The sequence below is a fragment of the Amblyomma americanum genome, chromosome 1 (genome assembly GCF_052857255.1).
Source record: "Amblyomma americanum isolate KBUSLIRL-KWMA chromosome 1, ASM5285725v1, whole genome shotgun sequence".
NCBI lineage: Eukaryota > Metazoa > Arthropoda > Arachnida > Ixodida > Ixodidae > Amblyomma > Amblyomma americanum.
Window position 1 is genome coordinate 363,460,889 of NC_135497.1, and position 11,190 is coordinate 363,472,078.

The 11,190-nt window shown below is 50.4% G+C and overlaps 1 protein-coding gene across 5 annotated transcripts in view; it reads left to right on the forward strand.

The window, feature by feature from the left end:
* LOC144115623 (monocarboxylate transporter 12-B-like) overlaps positions 1 to 9,348 on the forward strand; it is a 64,544-nt gene extending 55,196 nt beyond the window's left edge. For all 5 annotated transcript variants that reach the window (XM_077650047.1, XM_077650044.1, XM_077650046.1 and 2 more), the window contains exons 4-7: positions 809 to 1,110; positions 3,872 to 3,955; positions 6,286 to 6,748; positions 8,880 to 9,348. In XM_077650047.1, the coding sequence (XP_077506173.1) occupies positions 809 to 1,110; positions 3,872 to 3,955; positions 6,286 to 6,748; positions 8,880 to 9,031 (1,001 nt within the window). In that variant the 3' untranslated portion in view covers positions 9,032 to 9,348. The remainder of the gene's footprint in view (positions 1 to 808; positions 1,111 to 3,871; positions 3,956 to 6,285; positions 6,749 to 8,879) is intronic.
* Positions 9,349 to 11,190: the final 1,842 nt, after the last annotated feature.

The window sequence follows — 11,190 nt, forward strand, 5'->3', positions numbered from 1 at the left end:
TCATGATTTCTCTTTCCCCCGACCAACCGCTGCCTGGAAGCATTCTATCAACTTTTTAGAGCTCTCCCTTCGTACTGTGCGGGTGCAGAAGTAAATCGGAAACAATTAATAAAAACGTCCTCTAGAATGTGCTTCTCACGCCCACATTTTCTCCTAAACACAGCCATTGCCGTCTTCCTTTCAGGGATGCCCAGGTGACTCACAGACCTGTTATAAATAGCGGTAGCATGGAATAGAATAAGGGACGAAAACAGACAACAGGACGTAGCGCTTAATAACAAACTTTGGGAAGTGGGAAAAGTTTGGGAATGTATGAGTACGGTGAACTTGAAATTAACGATGGAAGAGCTGGAATCGGAGCTTGTTCGTAATTCATCCTGTGCGAAGGATAAGATACTTGGCAGAACTTTATGAAGAATGAACTTAGACAACAACCCGTCCCGATCCCCGAAGTTTGTTACTAAGCTCCACGCCCTGTCCTCGTCTGCGTTTTTGTCCCTCCTTTTTGTCAAAGGGCTGTTCATTGAAGAATCAAATACCAACCAGTCCTGATTCCCGTTGTTCGGATGTTAATTTAACGTTCATCAGTCTGATACGTTCTCAAAGTCCCACCCCTCCGCCGAAAATTAGTAATTAAATGCTATGTCATATTCGCCGTGCATTTGTCCCCCCCCCCCCCCTCACTCCATTAAAGATGGCCTCTCTCTAGCCAACGCGACCTGGCTGCGATTTTGCCTCCCCGTTGTCGTGGCCCTTGCCACCACCGAAGCGATGTGCAGCTTGTGACGACCTCTGGCGGCGCGCGCAGGCCTGGGCGTGGCGTCCGTGGGCGTGGTGGTGGGCGCCCTGCTGTCGCAGTACTTCATCAAGTACCGAGCCACGGCGTTCGCGCTCATGTCGGTCACGCTGAGCCTGACGGGCGTCGTGTTTCCCCCGGTGGCGGCCTACTTCGTCGCCGAGTACGGCTTCTCCACGTCGCTGCTGCTGCTGGGCGCCGTGTCGCTGCACCTCTTCCTCTGCTGTCTGCCGCTGGCGCCGGCGCCGTGGCAGCGGGAGCCGCCGCCGCCGCCACCGCGGCCCGCCACGTTGACCGCACCAAAGAACCCCGCGGTAGGGACACGCCCTGCCGCTTGGCTGCAGCAGGGCAGCACAGTGCCGGAATTCGTGCTAGCACGCTGTGTGTTCACGGCCGACAGATGGAATGTACACGCTGTACCAACGTACAAGGGAGTTTTAGCCCAGTCGGACATCCGTGTGGCTACCGCTGCCGGGATTGTCTAGCGACATTTGCCATACGGTAGCAGTTACCGTGTTTACCGCACGGCGGTGCTGAAACTCTTTCATATTAGACATTTTTAGCACGGCCATGTGATAAACACGGCAGCTACGGCAGCGCGTTGCTGTCGCTACCGTTGACAGACTTGCCTAGCCGCAGTAGTTACCGTGTTTTAAGGCGAAAGTCTTTAATGGCTCATGCTTGCGATGTCCGTCCGTCCGTTACGTTCTTCAACTCGGTAAGAAAAAATTATTTGCGCACAATGGGAATCGAACCATCATCTTTCCGTTCCGCAGCAAAGCGTGCTAACGACTAGTCCACTTCCTGCCAACGCATATGTTGTTCTCCTTGTCTGGGACGCTGAAGACTTTGCAGAAAGGCGTCGAATGAGACGGATTCCTCCCAAAAGCCCTCCAGTGTCTGCAGCATTTAAGAGTCACAAACAATTGTGTACTTAATTAACATCTTAACCACAGATCAGTGGCACAGCATCAACACCGTGCTAAAGGCTTTCGCCTCACCGCACTTGACGTCAACAAAGTGCCCCTGATTTTTTTTCCCATATGGCGTTGGAAAAGTGTCTAATGTGAGATATTTAACCTCCTGAAGACAGAGCTGGTAGTATTTTGGGGTTAATGATGCAGCGGCATCGCGAGCCACAACGCGCGAAGCACAGGGCCCAAAGCTGCGCGTGTGCTGTGAGGGTAGTTTGATTTTGATTACCTAGGGTGCTTTTTAAGCGGACACCAGGGAGAACTTCGCCCAATTTTTCCTTCTTAGTAAAGATAGACTGTACGGCTCTCTGCGGCTTAACTGAAGTCTGTTCGGCAACAAAATATTCATTATTCCTGAGAAAGCTGGAATTAAAAGAACCAACACTTTGTGCCGCCACCTGATTCAAACTCATGACGAAAAGGACTCCGTGATCACATACTGAAAGTGGATGGTGCTGTTGTCTAGCCTCAAAGATCGACATAGCAAAACTGATGTCATCGCAGTTTACTAGTGAAAACGACGTGTGGCGGTGATACCCGTATTTCAATTTGTTTGCCGTTTCTAAGGCTCTGCTTTCAGTGAAATTCGGGTATTTTTCATTACAATGTGCTGATCGATCGATGCAAGGCAACTTCAGCTTCTCCTCTGTGACTCTATAAGAGCTCCGACATCAGACAGCACACCGGCGCTTTTGCATTTCACCTCCATTGAAATGCATGCAGCCACCGCGGCCGCGGTACGGATCCATGAGCCTAGGCTCAGAAGTTTGAATGCCACAGCCACTGAGGCACTGCGGCAGATGCTGTAGAATACTCATCAATACGACAACCCTATAGTCTGTAAACGCCAGCGGAAGGCACGGCGCGGTCCATTCCTCCCACGTCTCGGGTCTGAGGTGACGTTGTAGTTTGGTGGACATGGTGAAGACAGCAAGCTGCACGGAGCCCTTGCTAATGAAACGCCGCTTGTGTCTGAGCTTGCCGGCAGTTTTAGTGGTCCCCACAGGCGTGCACACAGGGAGAGCGGTGTTACTTCTCGAAAGTGACGCTCCAAGTAGCGCTTGTCCGGGCACTCTTTTTTTTCACGCATGTAACGTCGACTGAGCACCGGGTAGCCAGATAAATCAATATCCGTTCTCGCCTGACTTTAGCGGAGAAGACAAAAAAATAAACAGAAGTATGCGTTTGCTGAAATATCAACCCCTGTGGAGACAGGTTCTGCCTGATATGAAGTTTTGGTTAACAGGCAGCACATACCTGAACTTTGTCTCACTATCTCTGTGCTGCCCTGTGGTACCTAGAGCAGACATAATTATTAGAGGTGGATCCAACGCTTTCTTAAGCATTGTCGCAACGCCTCATTTTAACCAATAGGGATGCACTTCTGCGATAATCGCTGTATAGAAATGTGCGCACTATTCGCAAGTGTAAATGTAATAAACATTGTATTTTACTATTATTTCACAAATTCGCCCACCCACAGACAGCTATCATCCATGCCACTCATCGGTTTCAAGAATTTGACTGTCGACCCCCGTTAAAGGAAGGCTGACTAGTGACTGTCGAAAAGGTCGCTTTCTGCCTTGACGTTTCTCTCCAGCGCCGAGTGCTCTTGAACAGGCTGCAAGCAAGAGCGGCCTTGTGAAATGACTGCCCACCTGTCCACGAGCTCGTTCACGCATCGTATCAGCAGGTAGTAACAACACACTCCAGCTGTGGACTACCTCTAAGCCACTGTTGTCTAAGCCACCTACTGTCCAGCGTGCACTGCACGTAGTTCAAGCACATCCATGAGCGGGGAGTTATGCATGGATTCTGCGGCCTCGGTGTTATTAAAATATTTCCCTCTTTCCACGAGATCAAAAAAAACATAAGGAGGCACGGGCGACAGGCCATTCCCAGTGAAGTTTCTGAGTAGAGTTCCCCTAAGGAGAACAACATTCACTGCTGTGGGCTATGCTCAACAAGCTCACAGCATACACCGACTTTATTGTTGAGAGGCTATGTGAGCACCCTTATCATGCAGATTACTTTCGCTTAAGTAGCCGTTTTTATTTTTCGTGTTTTACAGAGTGAAATGAAATTACTCTTTGCCACGCAGGTGCGGGAAAATACGAACGGTCACATCCCAGTGCAAGACGAAAGCAAACAAAATACTCCAAAATGGACTATCGTATTAAAAAAGGTAAGCAGATGCGCTTTGTTCCTCTTTATAGCCTTTATATCTGCCCTGAGCCCTCAAGCACAGTATGTGGTTACTGTTTCTATTTGCTTTGACACGAAAGCAGTTCATCATGCGTGTGCGCACGCTTCATGCTCCTTCGTCGGTGATGCAACAGTGACCAGGGGCCGTATTCTACGAGTTGACAATTTTTCATTGTCTATTTCGCGTTAATTCGGTTCTTTGTCATTGGTCACTCAGATATACCCGTGTTGGCGACCAGACCTCAGCATTGGCGGCATATCGCTGCCAACGGCAGCCAGTGGTCAGGTCCGGTCGCCTGCGGTTCACAGAGCGCTGCGATGCACCTCATCATTGGCTGCATCTTGCATCTAATTTCAGCCAGTGGTGAGGTCCGGTCACCCAATGGCCGGGTCGCTTCCCACAGACGCTTGAAAGACGCGGGTGTATCTGCGTGACCAATGACAAATGACCGAATGAACGCGAAGTAGACAATGAAAATTTGATAGCTTATAGAATAAGGCCCCAGTATTTGTTTTCGTGCACTTTGCGTTCCAAGTCTAAATTAAAAAAAAAAGAAGGAATAAATGACGAAAGCATTGTGATGCGGCAAATCAGGTTATGCCGTGAGCAAGCTCTTTGCAGCCTCCCCCAGTATGACACTTGCAGCAGAGGATAATAATCTGTATTACAGCGTGTGTCACATAGGAAAGTGACACTCACGGTTGTACAGGACGTACTACGCCCGCCACTATGGTTGAGGGTGGCGCTGGTGAACACTCTCAGAGTTAGGTTACACGCAGCATAAATACCCCCGAAAAGGATTCGACAGCCACCGCCGTAGCTTAGTCAATAAAACACCAGACACGAAATTCGGAGGTCGTGGGTTCGAGTCCCACCGGCGGCAGCACGTGGTTGTTTTTCTTCTGCTTTCTGTTCAATTATCTTTCTTCCATGAAACAATTTCACTATTATTTCGCATTGATAAACACCACACAAAAAATAAAAACATTCTTCTGTGTTTGCCTTGGTTTCGATGAGTGTTCGCTTCCTCCATGTGTGTTTGTGTGTGTGTGCGTGTGTGTGTGTGTGTAATTAACACCATTCTTTTTTCTTCATATCCGTACAGCGTGTAAGCTGCCACCTGTTTTCATGTGCACTGTTTACACAGTTCTTTTAGCATGCGAAGCCAAGGTAAGACGGATAAGGAATCCGCGTGCAAGCTGCGATACCTGCAGCAGTTTTACCGAGGCTATCATAGGTGAAGTGTGTCTGGGTTTTGATGGCATGAAAAGGCTACACATGCTATTCTGTCAGCCTCGACTGCAGCCCCGGCCTTCTGTCGTAACGAAGCGAATCACGCTGATTCTAGCAATATTTTCCGACCGCCGCAGCAACGCGACAAGGCTCGTGCCGTACAAAGCGATGCCAACGCAGCCTGTGTGCGTTTGCCGAGGCGACGGAGGCGCCGTGGGTTCAATGAGCTTCTGAAGCACTGCACGCACCAGCAAAGCAATGCAACGTTGCTCACCAGCCAGCGGCAAGTGCTTCTTCACAGGGCCTACTCTTATACGAAACGCACTCCAAAAATGCTAGAGCGCTTGCTGGCCCGCCGTAGAGCGGCGACTGCTTCCGAAAAAGACTGTGGCATTTTTTTTTTCGCTCTCAGCGCAACACGAACGGGACACAAGACGAAGGACTAGCACAAACAGGCCTGTTTGTGCTAGTCCTTCGTCTTGTGTCCCGTTCGTGTTGCGCTGAGAGCGAAAAGGAACACTTACCAACTCGCCCAAATTTCCACCTGACTGTGGCATTTTTTTGCCTCCCATACAAAGTAAGTGCCCTGCTTGTATCATGGTGACACCGCCAGATGTTAAACGCCTAATTGGTGAACGTTCCAAGTTCGCGGACCTGCCGTCGCAGCGCCAGTGCAAGTTCGCCAGCTTCGAGGCGAGTAAACATGCATGCCTCGACGGAGACCGACTGTGCGTCGAAGGCAACAACTCGAAGGCGCACTCGCCGCACAATCGGAAAGTTCCGCATGGTGTGGCAGTGCCAGACACCAGACACTGCTCGATGGCTGGCCCAGCCTGTACTTTTCAACACCTCTGATCCCTAACCCCTCCAGTCATGTAGCCATTTTTTTTTTTCAAATGAACCCTTGTCATGCACAGTCATCGTAAATAGCGCTACGCGAAATGGTCATCCCGAGCACTTTCCCCTAGTGGGGATAACCCTCACGAAGAGCTAAAGTTGAAGCGCTATGGAGGGCCGGTTGCAGGCGTACTTCAATTATTGAAGCGCGCACTGCGCCTCCGATGATGCTGTTTCAGGTGCGGCCGTTCCTGCAAGGCATCTTCCCAATCTGCTGCACGACGAACGCGTGCGGCTGCTTCGCGATCTTCACGTACACACTGACCATCGTGGACTTCGCGCATGACTGCGGCTTCCAGGGCTACCGGGCAGCCATGCTGATGACAGCCATGTCCGTAGGATGGGCGGTAGCCAGCGTGTCCCTGGCGCCGGCCGTCGACGCAGGGCTCACCACCAAAGAAACAGTGGTGTTCACCAGTTTCGTGGTGCAAGGCCTGGGTTTCATCTTCATGGGGCTGCTGGGCCAGCACTACGCGTGGCTTGTGACCGGCAGTGTGCTGGTCGGCTGGGGCCAGGGTAGCCGGGGCTTCCTGCTCTTCGTGTTCGTGCCCGAGCGCTTCCCCAAGGGCCAGGTGCCCGCGGCCTTTGCGCTGATGAGCCTCTCGTGCACGCTGCCCTTCTTCGCCCGGGCGCCCATCATAGGTAAGCCCGCGGCGAGAAAGAGGTCTTCGTATACCTTCCCGTCGGCTCAGAAAAGCGGATCACCTTGCTCTGTTTCGGTTGCCTGCTGACCGCCCCATACTTTCAGCACGTCTATGTGTTGCATGCTACAGGGGCTGGCTATGTTCATTGAAGGAAACAGCTGAGGGAGTGAGCTGGGTAAAGCAGGACGAAACCTTTACTATTTTCCCTTTTACTGCGTTAACAGTGTAGTCCCCTTTCGTCGAAGACCCACTGTCTGCCCACCTTTCCGCCCGTCCGTCCGCCTACCTGTCTGTCTCTTTGTGCGTGCGCGCGCGTGCATGTGTGTTTGTGTGTGCGGGGTTTGCGTGTTTTTGCGTGTTTGAGAGAGCGAGAGTGCGTGCGTGTGTGAATAGTGAGCGTGTGTGTCAGTGCGTGTGAGTGAGGTCTGAGCGATTGTGTGGATGAGAGTGTGTGTGTGTCCTCCACTTTCCGGGCACCCTCCCATGTGTGCACCTCCGGGCATGCATCCACTGGTAAAAATGCGTCCCATCTACCACCTACTACCCTACGCCCACCACCTATCCCCCAGAAGGCCTCCACTCCCCTCCCGCACGTGCGCGCACACACGCACACACACGCACGCACACACGCACACACGCTCACGCACGCACACACACTCTCCAGAAGCATCCACCTACCAGAAGCATACGGCGAAATAAAATTTAAAGCCGCAATGGGAAGGCGATTAATGTAAAAGCGAAACGTACAACTAATACTTCATGCGAAAGCAGATTTGTCACATCACATCGTATGATCGCCTGTGCATTTTTTTTTCATGGTTCAAGCCTCCGTCACATCGGTAGTCGTCGCCATGAGTCACTGGCCAGCGTCCGAAGTGAGAAAGTGCACAGAAGTGCAGACATCAGCGCCTTTTAGCCAGTTGATGTATGCAGCCTCCGTGCTTTAAAAGCTGCTTAAAATTTTTGGCTGATATTTAGGAAAGTATCAAACGAGCCAATTGGTTGAGATTATGCCTCTTATCTAACACAGTCTGCGGCAGCGATATCCTGGTCAGTACCGACGCCAGACGCAGCACAGGCAACTTTCAATGGTAGCTCGCATCACCCTGTTTTCATGGGAAGAGGGAAGCCGCGCTCATTGTTATCGACACAGGAGCGCAGGAAATCGAGAAGCAAAGTCGACAATGGTGGCGAATTATCGCTTATGCTTACCACGTTAATGTAAGTACACGAAACTAAATTCTACAGCAGCATTCGTTTGCGATGAACATGCGTAGAAACCCAAAATCCTAACACTTTCAAAGACACAGCTGTCGTAAATCTGACCCTGTTTCCTGGTATAGTGTTGCTCAAGTGGAGGTCGGCTCGCGCGTCACGTAGTTTCTTATCTCCCATCAGGGCTTATGCGGCACCAAAATCTGTGACAACGGATTAACAGGTGTATAAGAGTTCAGTTGGGATGAAATGTATCACTTTTCTGAGTTCCTTTACCACATTGGTGTCAATATTTTCATTGGCATGGTGCTTCGTGTCATCTGTTCCGAAGTGTAATGCGGAGGTTAGTCCTCGTTAGGAGACATCCAAATCTCCTTTAGCTTCTCCCCGGGGACAGCATGTAATTTTGTCCCAAACTGATTGAGTGTTCGATTGATTGATTGATTGATTGATTGATTGGTTGATTGATTTATTTATTTATTTATTTATTTATTTATTTATTTATTTATTTATTTATTTATTTATTTATTTATTTACACCAGAATGCAAATAGCTACAAGGTTTTCCGATGCATGAAAATCCAATGCTAAGCCCCTGTGAGTGATTCCTTTAAGCAACCAAGCATTCGCAGGCCCTTCCATTATTTCCCTTGGTGGTCCAATAAAGCAGAACATGCAATACTTTCTTTCGGTATTCTGGAGCTACCGCCGACAGTGATGAAAATCCTGCATGAGTAGGTTCGGATCATAATATTTTCATCCCAGTGGGTGCCCCACCACGCTTTGGCAAATGAGCATAAGCGCATGCATGCTTAATTGTGCGAAGAAATGCTGGCCGCATTCAACGTAGCAACTCTTTTGACATCGTTGCAGGCGATGAGAACTGGACCATAACTTTGTGACTTCTCTGTGCAGGCTACGTGCGGGACACGCTGGGCAGCTATGTCATGCTCATGGTGGGCATGGCTGTCATGGAAGTCGTGCTGGCCGTGTTGTGGGGCGCCCTGGCCCTGCTCAAGTGGCGCCACCGGACGGCCAAGCTGCGCATCGCCCTGCCGTTCGCTTGACGGCGTGATGAGGCCACCAATACGCCGCTCGGACTCTTTAGCGAAGGCGGTGTGGCCATTCCACGTGAAGATCTCCTAAGGCAATATAAGCTGAAGCTCAGGGGTTTCCCGTGAAAGAAAATAAACGGGACAGCTAGGGTAGGAGGGGGAAAAACAGTTCGCGGTTCTAATAGACTGCACTCCTTGGGACATCAGTCGTCAGAAGTTTCAGGCCTTTATTTCATGGAACTACTACAAAAAGCGTGGGGCGCAATTAAGTATTCTGGGTTCTGAAGTACCAGGGCCCCGTCTATCAAACAATAAAAAATTCGCCGTTCCTTGTCGTGGCTTGCAAGTGTAAACTGGCAAATTCCAAGGCGAGTGTGTGCCCGAGTGTCTGTCCGATAAGATACCTGCACAAACACTAAGCATATGAACCGTCACCGCACAATGCCCATATAAAAGCGTTACCACAACGTAAGCAGGGCCACGCATTCACTTATATAAGCCTTTCGCTCCTCGGTTTATTATCCGCGCCTTCTTGTCGTTTCCCCCTCTCCCGTCATGTGGTTCGGCTCGTTTGCGGTTCATCTTTGTCCAACACGGCCTCAGTTTTCAAGATTCGGTTCTTATTCCGACTCGTATACAAGGCCTGGAGAAGGGTCGCTTAGTTCATTTTCATTTTACTTGCAATCGGGTTGCATTCCGCAGGGCAGCCAAGGGCCACCACAGCGTAGAGGTTCCGCTCACGTTCCTAGAAGGCGTGCGCCGAGCCTCTACGCTCGCCGAGACGCGGCGCGCATGTGCTCATTACGCGGAGCACTGCTGCCACGAACGGATCCCGCGGCTTCGTCGTGGCAGGCGCGGATTCAAGAGCCAAGGACGTTCGCTTCCATGTTTGGATTACTGTGCAGCCCGCGGTTTTGATTTCCCTGCACGGGCACTGTGAGACGGTCAACAGCCATGAGCATGCGTGGGAGAAGGAAGCCGCTTCTTCCTCACGGTCAGATATCCAGGTCTTCCTCAACCAGCGCCTCGATGCGTGGCGCCCTGCACGGGGACCCGAAGAGAACGTGGTGTTTTCAGCAGCAAGGCCTTATGTGCTCCGGGGAATAAGAGCGTGGTGGAGAAGCCATCGTGGAGAAGACCGCGCCGAGCAGCTAGCCAAGGCGATCCACGCAGAGTATACTGACGGGGCGAAATCTCAAGTGCCGGCAATAGGGTTAAATAAACTGACTCCTTACGTGTGACATCTAGTGATATCCAACGACTTTGTTATACTCGTACCCTTTGAAGTTATCTTCAAAACTGCCACTTCGAACCGGCGCCTCGGCTGACAACGCTACTGTAGCGCTTCATGGTTTTAAGGCCGCCATATTTGCAGGAATCATATGAGGTCACAAAAACAGAGCCGTCATGTAGACAACACGATCGAGTTTGAAACGCGACGCTTTATTTCACGCTTGGCCATGACCGCGGTTTAAACGCGATCACATTCGCTTGATGGTAGACAAAGGGTGGTAATTGTTTTTGCTTCTGTCGGACACATCTCAACTCTTCAACTTTGAAACAACTTGTGCATTATGCAGCAGGGCCCAATGTACAGTACTTGCGCTCTGATACAGCCAGGCATTTTTCAACGTCAAGAGCCCTCGGTGATTCAAACGAGGCGGAAGAAAACAACCTGACCGAGAAAGCTCCCCAGTGCACGAAGACGTTATGGTGGGCTAGTTTGGTTATGAAGCAACATGAAGTGAACAGCGTGAACTAAGACACACACAAAGAATAGAATGGGCTAATAAAAAGGACTAAAAATAACGCTGTCCGGCCTGCACCGCCGGAGTGAGACACACACAACAGGACGCGGAAGCAAACACAGCGCTGACTAGCAACTAAAATTTTATTTGCGCGAAATCATGTATAAATACATAGATGATACCAAAGAGATCCCAGAACACACGCACCGAGAACCAAATATAACCACAAAAATAAATGCTCAGGATAAGAGAAAGACAATTATTACGCTTCCCCCAGAAGTGACAGCTCCTTGCGTAGCAGTGAAGGGGTGCTCACGCACGAATTTCCGTCCCTTCTCATCTTCAGGGCTTTGATTATTTCTCTCGTAACCTACAGTAAGGGAAGTAGGAGATAGTGCCCGTAACAAATCCCCCCCCCACCAC